The sequence below is a fragment of the Cucurbita pepo genome, chromosome 18, assembly GCF_057944985.1.
Source record: "Cucurbita pepo subsp. pepo isolate OVF chromosome 18, ASM5794498v1, whole genome shotgun sequence".
NCBI lineage: Eukaryota > Viridiplantae > Streptophyta > Magnoliopsida > Cucurbitales > Cucurbitaceae > Cucurbita > Cucurbita pepo.
Window position 1 is genome coordinate 59244 of NC_141815.1, and position 22620 is coordinate 81863.

Below are 22620 nucleotides of genomic sequence, written 5' to 3' on the forward strand. Positions count from 1 at the left end.
TTATGTCTATTTGTAGGATACCCCAAAGAGACGAAAGGTGGTTTGTTTTATGATCCTCAAGAAAATAGAGTGTTTGTATCAACGAACGCTACATTCTTAGAGGAAGACCACGTAAGAAATCATCAACCTCGTAGCAAACTAGTATTAAGTGAGATTTCTAAAGAAGCTACTCATAAAACAACAAGAGTTGTTGATCAAGCTGGTCCTTCAACCAGAGTTGTTGATGGAGCTGACACTTCTGGTCAATCACATCCTTCTCAAAAGTTGAGAATGCCTCGACGTAGTGGGAGGGTTATAACTCAACCCGATCGTTACTTGGGTTTGATAGAAACTCAAGTCATCATACCTGATGATGGCGTTGAGGATCCATTGTCCTATAAACAGGCAATGAATGATGTAGATAGAGATCAGTGGATTAAAGCCATGAATCTTGAAATGGAGTCAATGTACTTCAATTCAGTCTGGGAACTTGTAGATCAACCAGATGGGGTAAAACCTATTGGTTGCAAATGGATCTATAAGAGGAAACGAGACCAAACCGGTAAGGTACAGACCTTTAAAGCACGACTAGTAGCAAAGGGTTATACCCAAAGAGAGGGGGTGGACTATGAAGAAACCTTCTCACCTGTTGCTATGCTTAAATCAATTAGAATACTCTTGTCTATTGCCACATTTTATGATTATGAAATTTGGCAAATGGATGTTAAGACAGCTTTTCTAAACGGCGATCTTGAAGAGAGTATCTATATGGCTCAACCAGAGGGGTTCATTGAACAGGATCACGAGCAAAGGGTTTGCAAGCTTAAAAGATCCATTTATGGGTTGAAGCAAGCATCTCGATCCTGGAACATAAAGTTTGATACTGCGATCAAATCTTATGGCTTTAAACAGAATGTTGACGAACCTTGTGTTTATAAAAGGATAGTCAACTCTACAGTAGCTTTCCTGGTGTTGTACGTTGACGATATCCTACTCATTGGAAATGATGTGGGAATTCTGACTGACATTAAGCATTGGCTGGCGACACAATTCCAAATGAAAGATTTGGGAGAGGCTCAGTTTGTTCTTGGAATCCAAATTGTTCGGAATCGCAAGAACAAAACACTAGCATTGTCTCAAGCATCGTACATCGACAAAATGTTGATTCGATATAAGATGCAGGACTCCAACAAAGGATTATTACCTTTCAGGCATGGAGTTCATTTGTCGAAGGAACAAAGTCCTAAGACACCTCAAGAAGTTGAGGATATGAAACACATTCCCTATGCATCAGTAGTCGGTAGTCTGATGTATGCCATGCTATGTACCCGACCCGACATATGCTATGCTGTGGGAATTGTCAGCAGATATCAGTCCAATCCGGGACGTGCTCATTGGACTGCCGTTAAGAATATCCTCAAGTATCTTAGGAGAACGAGGGACTATATGCTAATGTACGGTGCTAAGGATCTGATCCTTACAGGGTACACTGACTCAGATTTTCAGACCGATGTAGATTCGAGGAAATCGACATCAGGATCTGTCTTCACTCTGAACGGAGGAGCAATAATATGGAGAAGCATAAAGCAAGGTTGCATTGCTGATTCCACCATGGAAGCTGAGTATGTTGCTGCTTGTGAAGCAGCGAAAGAATCTGTATGGCTTAGGAAGTTCTTAACTGATTTGGAAGTCGTTCCAAATATGCATCTTCCCGTCACTCTTTATTGTGATAACAGTGGAGCAGTTGCAAATTCAAAAGAACCAAGAAGCCATAAGCGAGGAAAACATATTGAGCGCAAATATCATCTCATAAGGGAGATTGTGCAACGAGGAGATGTGATCGTCACACAGATAGCTTCAGAACACAACATTGCTGATCCATTTACAAAGCCCCTCACGGCTAAAGTGTTTGAAGGGCACCTAGTGAGTCTAGGACTACGAGTTATGTAATCTAGGGCAAGTGGGAGAAAAGGCATGAGTATGTGATGCCCTAGTTTATTGTATTTCTCTCTACTCAACATTATAAAACCCCACTAGAGTTTTAGTCCAAGTGGAAGTTTGTTGGGTTTTATGTCCTAAAACTCATAGTTTGTAAACAAAGATATATTCTATTTTCAATAAAGTTATTATTGATGTTTATTCAGTAAAAATTGTTATTGAATAAAGTGAACTTTACGATCATTAATCTAAATCCAATAAACTAAGAACACTCTGGCTATAGTATGATTACTTGAACTATATGTAGAGACATAAGAGTGGATCAAGTTCAAGTATATAGTCAAAATGATCTATAGTATAAGGATAAGGCTGAGTACCTTATTCTGGGGACACTATGGATGCGGCCCACTTTTGTATATGATATAAACAATGTGATCACTAAATTGTGCATGTGGAGACATGTGAGTGGGGGCGTCCTATGCAATGAGTATTGCATAAGATCGGACCATGAAGAAAACCACTCTCACTTTATAAAGTCGTTTACTGTTGAGACTGATTTTCTTTTCATTCGATAACCTAGGTAACTCGGTTTTAATCCTGAGCTAACCATGAACTCCTGTTTATTCGGAATTATCCTTAGATTTGCATGGGTGAGAGTGGCTCTAGTTCGCCGACTCAACAGGCCTCCCATTTCAGGGGTAAGACTGGGTGAATGGCTGGGGACGTGGGGTGCAAGATGGAATTCACTCCTACCCACTTTTAGGGATAGAAGAAAGGTAGTTCCCTTAAGCACTGACTCCAGGTCTTGAACAAGGGGCCCCACCCTCTCATTGCCCTGAGAGGGATTCGGTTTACTGGTTGGACCACAAACCAATTGTTCATTAGAGGATCAGTGAGACATAAGGAACAAGAAATAACTTCAGGGGTAAAACGGTAAATTGACCCAGCTCTAGTTACGAACAACCTGTGAAGGATCGACTTACTAATCATGGTTATATCAGATGGACAGAAATATATCTATAGTGAGGGGAGTGCAACTACTAGGCTATAGTGGAGTGTCCTAGTAGTTAACGAATGCTGGTTAACCAGGTTAATGAGTTTAATCGGTTAATCTTGGATCGTTGGAGCCCATGATCTATAGGTCCATTAGGTCCCTCTGCTAGCTCATATCAGACTAAACCATAGAACAGTGTGACGAGTGAGTTCGAAGTGTTCGAATTCAAATTAGGGAATATGCGTTACATATATACGATATATTTAACCACAATTTTGTTTTATTTACGAATTAAACAAAAAGAGAGAATATGAGATATTTAAATAAGATTTAAATATCTTAATCAATTATGTGTCGGAATTGATTGGGATTGGCATTTGAATTAATGTTAAATATTAATTAAATAGTTTAATTAATCATTTAATGTTACTTTAATTTGAAATTCATTATTCAAATTAATTGTTGAATTAAAATGAAGAAAGTCAAAATGTTGACTTTCATCAAATGGAAAAATCCATGTTAGTGGAATTTTGAGGTGTCAAAATTTGGTTTATCCAAACTTGCATGTTTGCCAAATAAACCACACAAGTTTGAGTGGAATTTTGAGTGTCAAAATTTGGTTAACTCAAACATGCATGCTTGCCACATAATCCCAAACATTTGAGTGGAATTTTAAGTGTCAAAATTTGGTGATCTCAAGTTTGCATGAACATGCAAACTTGACTCTTTAAATAGAGTGATCATGATACTTGAAAAGGGATTCTTCATCTTGATGAAAAACCTTGAGAAAAACCTCTCACAAACACTCTCTTTCACATATACAAATCCCTCCCAAGTTTAGTCACTCACCGGATTCCACAATCCCGTTCTAAGGCCGGAGGATAGTGGAGAAGACACTAGTGGTGGTTCGAAACCGGTTCGTGAGGCAAAAGAAGTTTGAACTACAAAAGGTTAGTATTTAAACCCATTAAGTTTTAATACTTATGAACATGCTAGTTATTTACAATTATTGATGTTCTAAAAGTGCCTAAGATCCAAATTGCTTCCGCATGTGTTATACGAACACCAACACTTTAGTCATTTCTCTTTATGTAGATGACTTATTAATTACAGGAAGCAATCCAAAGCAAATTAACAAGTTCAAACTGGAAATGAAAAAGATATTCGAAATGACAGACCTTGGTCTGATGTCATATTTCCTTGGCATTGAGATCAAGCAAACCCAAGATGAAGTGTTCATTTGTCAAAAAAAGTATGCAAAGGAGATACTAAAAAAATTTCAGATGGAGGATTGCAAAGCAATGAATACTCCTATGAATCAAAAGGAGAAGTTGGTCAAAGATGATGTTTCTACCAAAGTTATTGAAGCTGAGTTCCGGAGCTTGGTAGGGTGCCTGATGTACTTAACAACAACCAGACCTGATATCGTAAATGCTGTAAGTATTCTCTCCAGATTTATGCATTGTCCCAATGAGACTCACATGAAAGCTGCAAAGAGAGTTATCAGATACATCAAGGGGACCTGGAATTATGGAGTGAAGTTCTTAAAGCACAAGGAAATGAAGCTAATTGGTTTCTCTGACAGTGATTGGGGTGGCTCAATCGATGACATGAGGAGTACATCTGGTTACTGTTTTTGCCTCGGATCAGGCATGTTCTCTTGGTGCTCAAGAAAGCAAGAAACTGTAGCTCAATCCACTGCTGAGGCAGAATTGATAGCTGCAACCGCCGCAGTAAATCAAGCTCTCTGGTTAAGGAAAATTCTCGTGGATCTAAACTTGGAGCAAAAACACAGCACTGAGATACTAGTTGATAACCAAGCTGCTATTGCAATCTCCAATAATCCAGTTTTTCATGGAAAGACTAAGCATTTCAACATCAAGTTATTCTTTGTTCGAGAAGTTCAAAAGAGTGGTGATGTGACTCTTTGCTTTTGCAAATCTGAAGATCAAATTGCAGATGTCCTTACCAAACCGCTGCCACTTAGCAAGTTTGAAGATTTCAGAAAAAAACTTGGAGTTTGCAGCATCTAAACCAGGAGGAGTGTTAAAAGATTACGTGTTTAGATTGCTGTATTTGATTTAAATCTTCTGATGGTTAGGAGTCGATTTGTTTTTTATTTGATTTACTCTTGATTTGATTAGATTTTGTTTTGATTTGTTTACGGATTTGTTACCAGATTTTCTGATTTCTAGGTAGATTTTCTAGATATCTCTTTCTATTCTCTGTGTATATATAGAGCATTCTTGCTCTTCAAAATTCAATCTTCTCATCAATCATTCAATCAATCCCTATTTCACTAACAATATCCATATCACTGTAGGGTCGGCGTGCTGCTTGCTTTGTCTCCCAAGTGGAAGATGGTTAAGAATAATGGAGCCCAACATCAAAGTAAACTCCATTTTGTATTTTCTTGGCCCGTTGAAACCAAATTTGTTCACCAAGTTTCAAGAAGAAAAAATGAAGTTCAATTTATGTTCATATTAACGTTAAAATGGCTTTATTTTAATAGTATGAGAAGATATTAGTAGAATTAACATAAAAGAAGAAGATGGTGTGTTACATGGACATCCGTTAGTGGGAGGTTGAGTATGTGTGATGATATTCATGTGGCTGTGTGGGAGCGATTAATGCCGTATTGCCCTACCACCTTCCTCTTTCTTTCTAATGTTCTATCATCAATCATGGATCTTTCACGTGCCCACTAATAAACTCAATCATCTCATAAATACATACCTATTATTTCATCCTTTTTTAACGTCACCTCATAACTTAACCACACCCCCCCCCCCAATTCAAATTTAAATCTACCACCCAATATATTATTTTATCCGGCCCCATATTCTAATTTCTGACACTCAAATTTAGTTTAAGTCTTTGTGAGATCCCACATGCGTGGGAAAGAAGAACGAAACATTTGTTACAAGAGCGTGAAAATCTCTTCCTAACACACGTCTTCAAATCGTAAGTGTGACCACAATAAATAACTAAAAGGCTACTTCCAAAGGCTCAAACACTAAAAATAGGAAGCAACTCCCTGTTAAAAATGTCTGCTTTGTCCGACAAGTAAGTTATAAAATCTCAGCTCCTTAATGTATGCTAACTTAAACAACAAAATGTGTGGACATAGCATTACATCAATATAATAAGATATTATTTTGTAGGCTCCCAAACATTTGCATCCACTTAAACTTTGTGTGGATTGTTTAGCTTGTAGAGCTTTGGTGGTAGGCTACTTGAACAAGTGATTGTCTACGTCAATTGTTTTCATTAATTCAAACACCTACACCCACCACAAATAAAATATTTTTCTCTTAAAAACATGTGAAATAATACACTTTCCTTTTCTTTTCTTTCTAATGTTACTATTTACTAGTTTTGTTAAATTTTAAAGAACAGTTTTAGAATAAGTATCTTCAGAGTGGAGGCATAAATTTAGTCACATAAATTTAGTCACAAGTCAATGTTGTATCTACGAAGGTAATTTGTCATTTAGTCAAACAACTTGTATAGAAAATACTCATACTAGTGCAACATGTTTAATATTTAAATTAGTGTTTAGATCAAAGTAGTATCAAATTGAGCCGGAGATTATTGAATACCTCTATAGGTGAGAAAAGTTCCTTGTATTTATACTTTTTCGGCAACCTATTGTCATGATCGAGCCTAGTATGGTAACTAAAATTAGAGAGAGGAGTGACACGTACTAGTCGCTTCCTTTATTCAATTATGCCCTCTCATATCACATCTTCTTTAAAAGTCGTAACAAAGGGTGAATTATAGGTGATAAGACATTGAATCTTAGACATGATTATAGAAATTTTATTTAATTTTTATCACGGGAAAGTTGAATTGTGAGTTTGTATAATATTGGATGTTGGAAAAAGGAAGGGGGATGGAAAGTCAAAGCACACATAATTATTGAAATTAAGCATGGTGATGAGTTTGAGGTGGTGGGATAAGAAGGCAAATGAAGCGAAAACGAAAGGAAAGAGAAAGGGCGTTGGATATATTGATTTGGGAGTGAAATTGTGTCGGTGGGGAGTTTGTGATAGGCAGAGACTCATAACGTTGGTACTATTGGTTTGATGTTGCTACTGCACGAGTAGCCTCCGCACCCATCGCCATCATTCTTCCCCATTCCATTGAAAACAGTACTAAAGAAAAACACAATTGTTAAGATCAGAGCATGTGAAAGTGGTTAATTGTAAAAGAATTGATTAAAATGTTGCTTTGTTGGGAAGAAAAAGATGTTTGATGCTTAGATCTCATCTACCTCCTCCACTCTAATGTTTGTGGGCCATCTTTGTTTAAACCACTATTATTCTTCTTAATTAAAACCCAATCCAGACACCGGTCTCCCATCCCCCATTTGTTTTATGTTTAAATCATCATATAATATATGTATGAACAACAATCAAGAAACAACAGACTTGAATGGAGCAGCCTCATTAATTGCGTGCGCCGGACTTCACGCTCTTATATCATCTTTGTTTAAACCACTAATCCCTCTATTATTTTACTTAATTACATTTTTTGTTTACTTTCAATTTTCTATAATTTCAATCTTATTTCAATATATTTTTAATTCAACAATAAAGTAGTAGTTGATGCTTTATTTATTGCTTTAAAAATAATACTGGAGTTGTTATTTTCCCATTTGCTGACTTAAATTCATTTCTTGATTTTAATGAAAGTAATTAAATATATGAGGCAAATTCAGAATTTTATTAGTCACAGTTTTGAAATTTTAAAATGGTATAGAAAAGGGAATTTGTGATTTTCAGATAAATTTGGTAGCCTACCTGTGAGTATCACTTTTGACCCAATTTTTTTTTAATGTGCTACAAGGATTGAGATGTAGTTACCTAAATAAGTTCATAAAGATGTTTGAATATTTACTGATACTACACCTTCCTATCACACTTATTTAAACATTTGTCTGTTTATGGAATACTAATTTTCAATAATTCCTCACCATTACATTCATATTTAAAACATTTTTATAAGCCTTTTCTTCCAAATTCAAATTATAATCTAGAACAGTAAAAAAAACAAACACAATCTCTAAAAAAAAAAAATTGATTAAAGCAGGCAACCGGCAATAAATGAATGACAAAGAAAAGAGTTTATAAACAAAATAAAAAAATTTTAAAACTAAAAGCGAACAGTTATTATGGGGAGGTAAATGTAAGGCACCGACGTCAGAGATGAGGGAGGAGCGTGGGGTTTGTGCGGTGCCGCCTGGTATTGGTGCTTCGGATCCCACGGTCAGAAATGGTTTGACACTGCTGCGTAGCTTTTACCTGCTCGTGCTTGCTTAAAGTAAAGCCTTACCGTCCCTCCCTGTAAAGTGTAAGCTCAAAATCCTTTGCATGACAACCCCGGCAAACCTTCTTTCTCAATAATTCATCCTCTTATTTCCCAGCTTCACGCCTTTACAAACCCCCCCTTTGCCGCTCTTATACTAACACTCTACTCTGTTCCGCTTTTCCCATTTCTTCCCCCTTTTGCTTTATTCCCAGATTTCTATAACCGATTCACTTCTACACACTCCAACCACATTGATTCGTACTGTGTGAGGTAGGAGCAGAGCCATGTCCAAGCCTTTGCTCCTTCTCGTTCTCTTAGCACTGCCTTTTACTAAATGGGTTCACGCCTTAAACCCCTACAATCTCTCTGATTCTTCTCTCTTCGACTCTTATGAAACTTCCTTTGCTGCTACCCTGACTCCTCTCATGGTGGGACTCACTCTCATTCAAGGAGCGGATACAAAACAAGCAGGTCCCCTTTTTTATTTCCTGCATTTTCTTTTCTCTGTCTATTGTTGGAGCCTCTTTTTGGGTGCTGATCTGAATCTTCCGTCACTTTTTTACTTTTCTTCATACCCACCTTAGATTTGTTCATGTAAACTTTGTGTTTGTGTTTGTTTTTCTTTCTTTACCCTGTGCAGTCTGTTTGGATGGCACTTTGCCAGGATATCACCTGCATCGTGGATATGGGTCAGGAGCAAAAAGCTGGCTTCTTCAATTGGAGGTTTGTTCAAACAATGCCACTAAATGAAACATGTTTTGAATTATGGGTCAATCTATTTTCAACTTCATATCCTTTTTATATGTACGTTTCTTTTTTTTCTGTTTTCTTTGGTTCTCTTAAACATTCGAGATGGAATCTACATATCCAAGAAATGTTCTCTTAAACATTTTGAGATATACACTAATCTCCAACTCTCCACCTTCCATAGGTTTAGAACAGAAGGGAATCCCTTACTCAATGTGTTAGCTCCAGAATCCCTTACTCAATGGTCTTATACTAATAGAGATATTGTCTCTCACTTATCTAGCGAATGCGATACATGGTCGCGCTCCCATTAATATCTTTGGATCATTAACTTCCCAAATGAGACATTAATACCAATCTGTTCAGGATTTTAGTGTTGGCCATGATAATTGCAACATATTCTGCCATCATACTATTAATGTCCAAACTTTGAGGTCTTAAGTTGAGCATCTTTTGGCAGGGAGGTGGATGGTGTAACAATATCAGGAATTGTGTCTATCGGAAAACAACAAGGCGTGGCTCGTCAAAATTTATGGAGAAGCAGATACCATTTACAGGAATTCTGAGTAACAAAGCTGAAGAAAATCCTGGTTGCTTTTTCATTCTCTTGAATTTATTATTTTCCCCTCACTTACTGTCTTAGTTTTTCCTCACATTATGTACACTAACAATTACATGTTCATACTTTGATTCCAGATTTTTTTAATTGGAACAGAGTGAAGGTTCGTTACTGTGATGGCGCCTCTTTTACTGGGGATTCAGAAAACAAGGTTTGTAAAATATATGTTCCACTTTTCAGTGTCTGTCAATGGCAGTTTCACATCTTGCTATCTATAGACGGTCTACCAATAGATTAGTGACTGCCGTGCTATTGTTACTCATTTTGACATATATTCATGCTTTCCAATTGTTGATTGTTCTATCTCTTTTTGCTATCTTGCATTTATCACATTTTGAATAGAGCGATTATTTTATAGGCTGCACAGTTGCAATTTAGAGGACAGCGGATTTGGATGGCTGCTATGGAAGCATTGAAGGCCGAGGGAATGCGTTTTGCTGAACAGGTCTAGTTTACCTGCCACATTATCTCGGCTTGTTAACTCATTAGTTCTGATTTATGCTTTTTTTTCATGTTTCAGGCCTTGCTTTCTGGATGCTCTGCTGGAGGTTTGGCATCTATTTTACACTGTGATGAGTTTCGAGACTTATTTCCAAAAACTACTAAAGTGAAATGTCTGAGTGATGCTGGATTATTCCTTGATGTGTAAGTTCTCTTATGCTCTCGTATCCTTTCACTTTGTTCGTTATATTCGTTAGCAATTGCTCCTATGAAAATCATGAGCCATGGCTTTAGTTAGATGCTTCTAGTATTCATTAGTTCTTCATGGAATTGCAGGACTGATATATCTGGAGGCCACTACATTAGAAACTTATTTGGTGGTGTGGTGGGCTTGCAGGTACAAAGTTGTATTCATTAGTTCTTCAGATTCTTTATATCTCTTGGAGATCCTCCTCATGTGTACCACTTTCTGCCATGAACACAAATTGTGTTATCGTTTTGATTTAGATTTAGAAGCATAGAGGATGATAATTTGGTCTTGGAATCTGGTCAATTTGTGAAGATGGAAGTAGTAATTGGCACCATTCCTTATTTTCCCTTTCATACTGTGGAAATCATAAAAGTTGTTAGATGAACACGACTCTCCACAATCGTATGATAGCTTTGCTTTGGGCTTCCCCAAAAGGTCTCGTAACAATGGAGAGAGTATTCTTTGATATAAATCTATGATCATTCCCTAAATTAGCCGATGTGGGACTTTCATCCAACATCCAACGAAAGTGAGTTTTTTAAGTAACTCCTCACGAACCACCCGAACAAGTGAGGAAAGTAAAGAGACATGAGGAGTTAGTTAAGATACTTAAATTTATAATTGTTTTCTCTACTAAGAATCTCAGTGTTAAATGATTATGCATTATAATTGTTGTTGCAGGGAGCAGGAGGGAATCTGCCATCCTTCTGTATGAACCATCTCGATCCAACTTCGGTAATTCTTTCCCTTCCTAATTTGGTAGTCTCAATATTATTGAGAACTTGATGTTGATAAATCCTTTGTGTTCCTCATAATTACTCAGTGTTTCTTCCCACAAAATTTAATTGCTGGAATCAAAACCCCACTGTTTCTAGTGAACGCAGCATACGATTCCTGGCAGGTATATTCTCCTGCGCTGAGAGTGTTGTAACCTTTTATTTTAAGCCTGGATCGGGGTCTGATGGAATGGTCTCTTTCTCTTACGAAACAGCTACAATCTAGTATAGCTCCACCTTCTGTGGATCCGGCTGGGCAATGGCACGATTGTAGGCTGAATTATGCAAAATGTAGCCAACCTCAGATTCAATTTCTTCAAGGTAACATTCTCGGAATGGGATGTGATCAAGCTCTTAACTAACCTTGTGTTTCTTAGTGACTTCTGTTGCATGTGTGTTTGTTTTAACAGGATTCAGGAACCAAATGTTGGATGCTGTTCGGGATTTCTCAAAATCTTCAGAAAATGGGTTATTTATTAACTCATGCTTTGCTCACTGCCAATCTGAGAGACAGGATACATGGTTCGGCGACAATTCTCCTGTCATCGGAAACAAGGTGAGATGAGTGTGTAAATATAGTTAGTTAGTGTGAAAATGTGTAACATGTGGGGATTGACAATATGCAGCCAATTGCTCTGGCCGTTGGAGATTGGTACTTCGACCGAGCAGCAGTGAAAGCGATTGATTGTCCCTATCCTTGCGACACCACATGCCACCATCTGGTTTTCAGAGCCGCTTAGCCTCAACGGCTGGATTCTTCATTTATTGCTCTCTTTCTGTCGTCATGGAACCTGAACACATACTGCAATTTGATTGAGAAGTCAATAAACGAGGAAGAAGAAGGTGGTGAGATCACAAATCTGATCTGCACTCCTTCTGAAACCTTGTTTCAACACGCAAGAAGATTAGACACTTCCTCCATTTGGAAAAGCAGCTTAGAACCAAAATTAAAAACCACATCTTTATTATTGAATTCAAAGAATTTCAATACAGTTGAACCTAAATGTTCCATTTAGATGTTGTGATGTTTCATTCAAGGTAGTTAGTTATGTTATTCTTCCTGTCTGCTTATTATAATATGTACATCTTATTCTTCCACTATGTTGGGAGGGTATTTATTTTGGATAAATACTCCAAAAGTTTTATTTTTTATTTATTTATGAACAATAAGATGTTTATTCTATAAAATTATTAGAAGAAAATTGGATGGACAAACATACTAAAAATATTTTATTTATCCTTACAAACATACTTCATACTTCATAATTAAAATGTCATTATTTTAATATAATTTCACGCCTAAAGGCACTATATACATGTCGTCTCACGCAGTTTTATGAATGCATTTAGCTGAAGTGGTTTTGTCATAATATTTGCAACTTGTTCTTCTGTGACATAGTGCTTCAACTTCAACTCAATACTTCATAATTAAATGTTATTATTTTAATAAAATTTGTTGTAAACACACAAACTAAAGCTCAGAAATCAATTACATTGTTATACAAACCAATTTGGTTGGATTTTAGAGGCTTACAAACTAGCCAACTCTAAAAATGACCAAGTTTTTCCATGCTCTCCTTGTCCACAACCCTTTCCAATACTCTTCCGGACCACAAACTCTACTTCTGTAGTAGACAAAGTAACTACAAGTTATTTTTTTGGAGGATAAAGACACAATTGGTAACTACAAGTTGTTTTTTAGAGGACCAAGACATAGCTCGTTCACTGAGTAAAAACACATGACTAGAAGTGCTTTTCCTATCATCTACATCTCATGCATAATTACTATTAGGGTTAGGATCGATACCAATTGTTAGCTCTGATATCAATTGTTAGGATCGCTCAACAACGCACACACTCGATCAAGACGAACACAAAAAATAGGAGAGAGAAAATACAAGGAGGAATATTGGCCAAAAGGTTTTGTATTGATGACTTCAGGTATGTACAACAAGATAGAATACAAAGAATGAAGAGAAGTACATTTTGAGAGCTGCCTGATGGGATATATATGGTTTCAATTTATTAAATATAGCTTCCAAAGATTTAAACTAGGAATACAAACTTCCACATCAGCTAATTGAGGGAATGATCATGAGTTTATAAGTGAGGAATACAAACTCCATTGGAACGAGGCCTTTTAGGGAAGTCCAAAGTAAGGCCATGAGAGCTTATGCTCAAAGTGGACAATATCATACCATTGATTTTTAAGTAATCATATGCTACCTTAAGGGTAAAGATCAAGAAGTAAGTTTTAGATAGCCTTTGATTTTGAAGTAACCAATATGATACTCTAAGGCTAAGGATCAATCAAGTTAGTAATAGATAGCCTTTGATTTTCAAGTAATCAATATGCTATCTCAAGGACATAAATCAAGTCAAGCATGTTTTACACAATCCTGCCATAAAGTAGCATGAAGGTTGCTAAGCACCACGCAAGAAACAAGAACCAAGAATAAGAACAAGATTAGGAAAATGAATAAGTGTACCCTAACACATCTTAAGGACACTTATGAGTAAGCTACTTATTGAGTTTTAGTACTCACTCCATGTTTTTTGGGTGACAAGAAGAAGCTGATCTAGGATAGATGCAGATTTGAAGCAAATGTCGTACAGGGCCGCACCGTGTTTCAACAATTTAATGTTTTAAGTTGTTTTTGTCTCCCTAAATGTATTCTACTTCAGTTTAAAACTCATTCACATTTTGTTTTTAAGTATAATTTTGATGAGTTTTTGTGAAGAGAGGAAGATTCCAAGAAATAATAATGATACGAAAGAAGTGGAGATGAAATAGGAAGCGAGGGGGAAACGGGGTTGGTTGGTAAATGACATAAATGACCTTGGATGGGAAAAATATTACATCAATACTAATAAACGTTGATTTGACAACTCAATCACAATAAATTATTGGTACATTTAAAACCTAAGAAGAAGACAAAGGTGTGATAATTAAAAGTCTTTTCATAAATAATAATTCAAAACTCAACAATATATTTAAAGATATGACCACACATTATGCCTTGAAAGTTCTCTCTTTATGTTGTATCATAAATAATAATCACATTATATTTGCAAACTTCCTCTTAAATCATCCATTATTCAAAACTTTAATTTAATCAAATATTAATTTAATCAAGTTGAAAGTCTCCCCTTCTACATATCATTTTAAATCACTATCAATTTGAAGTTTTGGGTGATAGAAAACAGTAATTGGAAAAGATGCGTCCATGTTGTTCATGTTGTTGTTGTAGCATGTCTGGGGTCAGAGGAGGCCACATAATTGTGCAAAAACAAAATGAAGTCTTCTCCACAAAACTCTCAACCATTTTCAGTGTTTTTATGTGTTTAGAAAGAAGTTTGTTTTTGATGTAAGGTCTTCCACTGTTTGAACTCTTTGAATGCTTGAGAATCATTCCTTTGATGCTTTTCCAGCAACTCATTTGGTTTGGAATGTTGGTATGAGGTAACCAAAGCATCCGGAACGGTAACCAAACCTCTGGTTGGGCACTTGATTTTGGAGTTTTGTCGAAGAACAATGTCACTTACATTTAGAATGAGTTTCCTTTTCTTCTTCAGTCACAGAGGCTTGAATCTTGGAGGGATCTTGAATTGCGCCAGAATGGCCTTAATTTTGGCTACACATACCTAAAACTCACCCTTTCCATCAAACTTGTCCATGTCGTCATTTTCAACAAAATGATTCTTGAATATTTACCGGCAATTACCACACTTGCTAGTGCTAGATGTCACTATCATGCTAATAGTTGTGGCATGCAAGTGTCATCTGTCAAGTTATTTCAAGGATCGAGCGAAGTGTTATGGCACTATCGAGAGGAGAATGGTACATCATTTAGCACACATGGAAGAGAGGACAATACTCTTAAGCTAAGGTGAGAATAAGAACATAAGAAATAATGTGAGTTTTGATAAATGGGTCGAGAGTTAAGTTTGTTTAAGTAAAAGATATAAACTCTCCACCCGGTGTAAGCCCCACATTGACGTATATAACTTCTTGTCATTTTGATGTGTATGGATGTCAAACCAAATATGTCTTAGAATATATTATAGGGGAACTATGGAGTTGGCTCTCCATAACGCCTGAGTCTCATAGCCTAAGTGAGCCACCCCATGACATATGTGTGTCATGGCAAAAGTGAGTGCATTGCAAAACGAGATTCTTGAGTATCTTTCTTTGAGAATGAGTTCATAGAGAAATGACTCATTATTGACATGGAAGAATCCATGCTTCAATAATGATCAAATGAATGAATATCTAAAAGTCTTGAATACGAAATTAACTTAGGGGTTGATTCTTGATAATAACATTTGAATGAGCTACAAAAGTAAATAATATCGTGATGCCCCTAGTGGCATCATAAAATATTAGTGGGACTCAATATTTCTTTGTTGGTACAATACTTGTTTGAATTGTCTCAATAAGTACTTGAATGAAAATGTTAAGCCTCGGCAGAGTGTTGTAAGCTTGTTTTGACCAACAAATGGTTCAAACTAAACTCTGAAGTTTGGAGTTGATGGAGCAACATGGAGACTGTGTCATCGAAAACTAAGATACTTAAATGAGATGCAACATTGTGTTTGAAGAACTTTGACATAGAGTAAAGATAGACTGAACCTTAAGACTTGATCTAGAGTAGAGGTAAGTCGTTTAGAAATGAAAAAAAATACAAGTGACTTGTATGACAAAGTAAAGCTTTGTTAAATATGAAGTGAAGCTTGGTTGAGGAAGCAAGGATCTCACCTAAGGTCCAACTAAGTTAAAAAAAAAAAAAAAAAAAGCAATGAAGTATAACGAGGTTTGAATTCCTCGTAAGATTGATCATGATTGTATATATATTCATGGCACTGCACGATTAGAAGAGTACGACTGTTATAATAGATACGAGACAAAACAAGAAGCTAACACATAAACCTTACACGTTGCATAATAAATAAACACTTCTACATGCAACCAAGCCCTAAACCGAAGAGCAATAAAGATGACTCAAGAAAGGCAAGACTACTTAGGATTGTTGGAGGGAGTCCACGTTAGTTAATTAGGAAATGATTATGGTTTATAAGTAAAGAACACATCTCCCCGACTAACTATGAGAGCTTATGTTCTCCAAAAGCCCAAAGCATAACTATGAGAGCTTATATCATAGTATTGTGGAGATCTGTTATGTGTCTTGAAAGCTCTCGCAAATAAAGAAGAAGATTTCTCACACAAATCAAGTACACAATTCAAAGGGGAATACACCAAACAATGCACACAATTCTCTCCTCTCAACTCTGTTTTGTAAAGATTTTTCAAACCCAATTCTCCAATTTAACTTTGTGATCTATATGCTTGTTGATTTCAGCCTTTTGAAATCGCAAACAGCTTTTAAAAGTTCTTATCGTGTTGGGATATGGAGCCTGATGCCTAAATGTGGTAGAGATATATTTGGAAGATATTTGGTAAAAATCTAATAGAGATATATGGTACATATTTGGTAAAGATTTGATAAAGATATATTTGTTAGATTATATCTTGTAGGTTTAAATCTTTGAAAGCTATATTTAGTAAATTGAAACCATATATATACCCCATTAGGCCGTGCTCTCAAAACGTACTTTTCTTCATTCTCTGTATTCTATTGTGTTATACATACATGAAGTCATCAATAATAAAACCTTTAGCCATCATTCCTCCTTGTATTTTCTCTCTCCTATTCTTTGTGTTCATCTTGATCGAGTGTGTGCGTTGTTGAGCGATCCTAACAGTTGGTTTCAGAGCTAACAACTGGTATTAGAGCGAGGCAAAATTCACCACGATTTGTGAAGATGGAAATTTCAAAGATTGGAATTAAAAAGTTTGATGGATTCGATTTTAGTTTCTGGAAGATGTAAATTGAAGATTGTTTGTACCAGAAAGGTCTTCACGAACCCTGTTGGGGGTGAAGCCGGATACTATGACCACGGAGCAGTGGAAGCTCAAAGATCGTCAAGCCTTAGGGTTGATCCGGTTGATGCTGTCCAAAAACGTGGCGTTCGATATTATCAAGGAGAAGACAATGTCAGATTTATTAAAGGCACTGTCGAATATGTACAAGAAATCGTCGGTTATGAACGAGGTCTTTGATGTGGAGGCTGTTTAATCTACAAATGTCTGAAGGTGGATCTGTTGCTGGTCATATAAACGAATTCAATATGATTACAAGTCAACTAGTTCAGTGGATATTAATTTCGAAGATGAAATTAAGGCATTGATTTTGATGTCATCTTTACCCGAGTCGTGGGATACTGTTGTTGCCGCGATCAACAGTTCACGAGGATCTGATAAACTAAAGTTTGATGAAATTCTAGATGTAGTTCTTAGCGAAAGTATTCGCAAACGGAAAATTGGAGATTAATTAGGCAATGCTCTCAGTGTCGATCGAAGGGGAAGAAGTAAATCAAAGGGACCAAACAATGGGCGATCAAAATCAAGAAACCGAGAAAAATCTCCAAACAAACGTTAAGTGTTGGAGTTGTAAAAAGGTCACTTTCGGGCAGATTGTACAAAGAGGAAGCAGAATCCCAAATTAGAAGATGACGATGATTCGATACATTCAACAGAAGATATTGGGGATGCTCTAATCCTTAGCGTGGACAATCCGATTGAATCCTGAATTTTGGATTCAGGTGCATCTTTTCATTCATCTCCAAATAAAGAGTTGTTTCAAAATTTCAAGTCTGGAAGTTTCGGGAAGGTGTATCTTGCCAACAACAAAGATTTGAAGATCGAAGGAAAATGGGATGTCTGCATAAAAACTCCAACAGGAAATCAGTGGACATTACAGGATGTCAAATATATTCCTAGTCTCAAGAAGAACCTGATCTCTATTGGTCAGTTGGATAGCACAGGTTATGCAACAAAGTTTGAGAAGAGTTCATGGAAGATTGTGAAGGGTGCTATGGTGGTAGCACGTGGCACAAAATCTGAAACTTTGTACACCACTGCAGGGTGTATGGACATGGCTGTTTTGATGTCCCACATTGGTTGGGGAGGAGAACAAACCACCATTTATAAGGGTGTGGAAACCTTCCCCTAGCATACGCGTTTTAAAGTCTTAAGGGGAAGCCCGAAAGGGAAAGCCCAAAGAGGACAATATCTACTAGTGGTGAATCTGGGCTGTTACAAATTTGGTATTAGAGCAGCCAGGTTATAGGTCCTGTAGACATTTAGGATAGAAAGTCGTATCCTCTGTGACCACGCTCGTCAAACACATGCCTCTCATGACCAGATGTTCTCACGTGATGGAAACATAGAGACAAAAGTCAAGCTAGTATTTATAGAGTATACCACGACCTTCTATGGCGTTATAATCGCACATTGTCTAGAAGATGTGCTATGAAGTAATTGTAACCATAGTCCTTTTCTTTCTTTTGTGGTAGATAATGGCACCCAAGAGACACGAACCTTATGTTGGGCCCGGACCCAGAAGGGGAAGAAGAGAGGAAATTCAGGACACCCCGATTCCAACACCTGAAGTAGAACAACTTGAATTTGAAGAGGAGGTTGGGGATACGCCCCAAACTAGTGAAGGGACCGTACCACAGCCATCAAGAACAAAAAGACGCCGAAGGAAGGCCAAGGCTTGAAGGCTGCTCGATACACCCCCTACTGCTCCCTTCTCTTAGGAGGTCCCATTGGTTCCAACTACTAGTACAGAAGTCCCACTAAACTAGTTGTTAGTCATGCCAACAATAGAGATGTTTCAGATGTTCATGATGATCTCGATGGAGAATTAGGCTCTGACGAACCAAATGATACAGACCATGATGGCTAATCAGTGAATAGGGCAAGGGGCCAAAGATTCAGGAACTATGATTGTGAAGTCATGCTACCTAAGAGATTTCCAGAGGCATAAACTGCCTTCCTTTGACAGAGGCAAGATGGATCCCATTGCCGCAGAGAATTGGCTAGAGGCCATAGAAACGACCTTCCAGTTTATGAACTGCCCGCTAAAGTATCAAGTCCATTGTGGGACGTATATGTTTAAAGGAGAGGCACACTTCTGGTGGAAGGGTGCTCAGAAGACCATTATACACAAGGAGAGTTTATTACATGGTACCAGTTTAAAGATGCTTATCTCCACAAATATTACCCAATCACTGCCAGAGTGAAAATGCAGGCATCGTTCCTCGAACTGAAATAGGGAGACAGATCAGTGGAGGAATATGACTTAGAGTTCAGTAGGTTGGCAAGGTTTTCTCCAGCCTATGTTAGTTCTAATGAGTTGAAGGCTGAACGATTTATTGCTGGCCAGAGGGAGGACCTGAAGGGGAATGTGACGGCCCAGTCATCTTCGATTATGCGAAAGCCCTTCAGGTGGCGACCCTCCTTGACGCGCCCCATACCAACAAGCTACAATTGGGAACAGCACAGTCATCTCACACTGCAGCCCAGGAAAAGGGGACAGACCGTAGCCACCCCAGAACTGGTAGACCGCCCCTGGCCGCACTGATAAACGAAGAAGAGCCCTGGTACAGAACATGACCCTTTGTCCTAACTGTCGGCGTCCTCACATGGGGGAGTGCAAGGCAGGAACAGACGCCTGCTACAGATGCGGCCAGGTAGGGCACTTTGCAGTGGATTGCCCTCAGAGACGATCAGCGCATCAAATGGTCTGCAGTACAACATCAGAGGGGCAGGGTGCTCAATATCAGTAGGAGCGAGCTGTAGCCCACGCAACGACAGCTAGGCAAGCTAACCAGCCTGATGCAGTTGTCACAGGTACGCTACCCATATTTGGCCATCTTGCTTTAGTATTGTTTGATTTGGGTTCAACGCATTCGTTTGTTTTGAGGAATTTGTAGAGCTAACGCACCTAGAGAAAGAACCTCTAGAGATCACCCTATTAGTGTCCCCCCTGCTCACGAGCTGTTGTTAGCTACCCATAGGGTTAAGGGAGGTGGTGTAACAATATCAAGACGTGTCATCGAAGCTACACTGATAGTGTTAAGCATGCAAGACTTTGATGTCATCTTGGGTATGGATTGGCTAGGCGAGAATCGCATTGTGATAGATTGCGAGACTCGAATAGTGACTCTCAGGCTCCCGTCAAGGGACAACTTTACCTACAAGGGAGCCACTTCCCAAGGAACCCCAAGCGTTGTAACAGCATTAAGGGCTAAGAAGTTGATTTGTAGTGGCACAAGTACATTTCTAGCCAGCGTGACCTTAGCCAATAGTAACAAACAGATAGCCTCATCGGTACACATCGTCAGGGAGTTAGTAGACGTCTTTTTGGAGAATTCACCAGGTTTGCCCCCAGCTAGGGAAGTCGATTTTGGGATCGATTTAGAACCAGGAATTGTGCCGATCTCCAAGGCACCTTACAGGATGGCACCTGCAGAACTCAGGGAATTGAAGGAACAGTTACAGGAGCTGTTAGATAAGGGTTTCATCTGACCCAGTGTATCACCCTAGGGAGCCCCTATTCTGTTTGTCAAGAAGAAGGATCGATCCATGCGGTTGTGTATTGATTACAGGGAACTAAACCATGTCACCATAAAGAATAAGTACCCCCTCCCTAGAATTGACGACCTATTTGATCAGCTACAGGGAGCAACAGTTTTCTCGAAAATTGACTTAAGGTCGGGGTATCATCAGTTGAGGATCAGAGAAGTGGATATACCCATTACAACCTTCAGAAGTCGATATGAACATTACGAGTTTCTCGTTATGTCCTTTGGTCTTACCAATGTACCAGCGGTTTTCATGGAACTAATGAACAGGGTGTTTAAGGAATTCTTAGACACTTTTGTCATAGTGTTCATCTATGAAATTCTGGTATACTCTAAGTCAGGGGTAGATCACGAGGAACACCTAAGAAAAGTTCTGACAATACTGAGAGCCCAGCAGCTGTATGCCAAGTTCTCCAAGTGCGAGTTTTGGTTGTCTAAAGTAGCATTTCTGGGTCACGTAGTGTCAAGCAAGGGGATTATAGTGGACCCAGCTAAGATAGAAGCAGTGATGAGGTGGCCAAAGCCGACCAGTCACGGAGGTGAGGAGTTTTCTCGAGCTAGCTGGATATTTGTCCAAGATTTCTCCAAAATTTCCTCAGCACTCACTCAACTAACCAAGAAGGGCAAGCATTTTGCTTGGACTCCACTCCAGCTTGCGAACAGAGTTTCCAGGAACTCAAGAAGAGGTTGGTGACTGCACCAGTTCTTACAATTACGAATGGTCAGGTAACCTCGTGGTGTACAGTGATGCATTAGGGAAAGGTTTAGGGTGTGTGCTCATGCAGAAGGGTAAGGTGATAGCATATGCTTCTAGACAACTGAAGGAATATGAACAAAACTACCCCACATATGACCTCGAGTTAATAGCGGTAGTGTTTGCTCTGAAAACGTGGGGCATTACCTGAATGGGAAAAAGTATAAGTCTTCACTGATCATAAGAGGCTCAAGTACTTGTTCATGTAGAAGGAGCTCAATATGAGACAAAGGCGATGGTTGGAACTGATAAAGGATTATGGCATAGAAATCCTGTACCATCCAGGCAAAGCCAATGTTGTAGTTGATGCATTGAGCAAGAGGGCTATGCATACTTCCGCGATGATCACCACGCAGGAAAGACTACAAGATGAGATGAAGAGGGTTGGGATAGATGTGGTGGTCAAAGGTGGTACTGTTCAGATGACACAGTTGACCATACAACCAACCCTATGAAAGCAAATTATCGACGCTCAGAGATCTGATGAACACCTTAGTAAAGTGTGGAGTCAGACTGAGACAGAGAGACCAGCAGGATATTCTATCTCCTCAGACAGGGGCCTGTTGTGGCAAAATCGCATATGCGTTCCCCGTGACGAGAGAATCTTAAAAGATATTATGACTAAAGCCCATGATACATCTTATACGTTCCACCCTAGAAGTACAAAGATGTATCAAGATCTGAAAAGATATGTGGTCCGGAATGAAAAGGGACATAGTGGATTTCGTAAGCCGTTGCTTGACTTGGCAGCAGGTGAAGGCCCCGAGGCAACGGCGAGTGTCATGGTCCTACATTTTTTTACCGTGCGACATCGTGATCTTGACACGCTCACGACTAGCTTTAAGGAGAATTAAGCCCCATATATATTTTTCACCCCGGCTTTGTGGCTTCATCGGACCTTAGGCGAGGTTTATCTTCGCCAATCGAACATCGCTTGTGCGGAATTCAAGCTTGTTCAACCACACACGCCGCCTGCGCGTGTATGTTCAATCGTCTGCGACACATCCGACTTGCCTCTACACTAGGCCAAGTCATTCGGCTCGACCTTGCCTCTGCTCGGGCCAAGGTCTCTCAATGCAACGTCGCATCTTATCTTGTCATCTTGATCCCCATCGACGGGGTCCATATGTCTTGATGCCATCTCGAGTCTTGGGATGTCGTCGGCCATCATAACTCGCTCGATCATGCCATCAAGAATGGGCCCGCGTGTCGTTCATCTCATTGGGGAACTTCCCGAACATCCATCCATCTGATTTCTATCGAGGCATTAGCCCACCCGTGCCAATGCCGAGTCGTTTATGGATACTGTATTGGATA

The 22620-nt window shown here is 38.6% G+C and overlaps 1 protein-coding gene across 1 annotated transcript; it reads left to right on the forward strand.

Annotated features, from left to right (window-relative positions):
• Positions 1 to 8187: 8187 nt before the first annotated feature.
• Positions 8188 to 12209, forward strand: LOC111784689 (pectin acetylesterase 12). Its single transcript, XM_023665307.2, has 12 exons — positions 8188 to 8695; positions 8865 to 8947; positions 9432 to 9561; positions 9668 to 9741; positions 9949 to 10035; positions 10111 to 10235; positions 10368 to 10428; positions 10963 to 11016; positions 11105 to 11182; positions 11273 to 11378; positions 11468 to 11613; positions 11684 to 12209. The coding sequence occupies exons 1-12, from the start codon at positions 8509 to 8511 to the stop codon at positions 11795 to 11797; spliced, it is 1245 nt and encodes a 414-aa protein (XP_023521075.2). The 5' UTR covers positions 8188 to 8508; the 3' UTR covers positions 11798 to 12209.
• The last annotated feature ends 10411 nt before the right edge of the window (positions 12210 to 22620 follow it).

Excerpts from the sequence above, each read along its gene's own strand:
- LOC111784689 (XM_023665307.2), top strand. The coding sequence starts at position 8,509 with ATGTCCAAGCCTTTGCTCCTTCTCGTTCTCTTAGCACTGCCTTTTACT. Across the intron at positions 9,742-9,948 it reads CTGGGGATTCAGAAAACAAG|GCTGCACAGTTGCAATTTAG; the intron begins GTTTGTAAAATA and ends ATTATTTTATAG. Across the intron at positions 11,614-11,683 it reads CTCCTGTCATCGGAAACAAG|CCAATTGCTCTGGCCGTTGG; the intron begins GTGAGATGAGTG and ends GACAATATGCAG.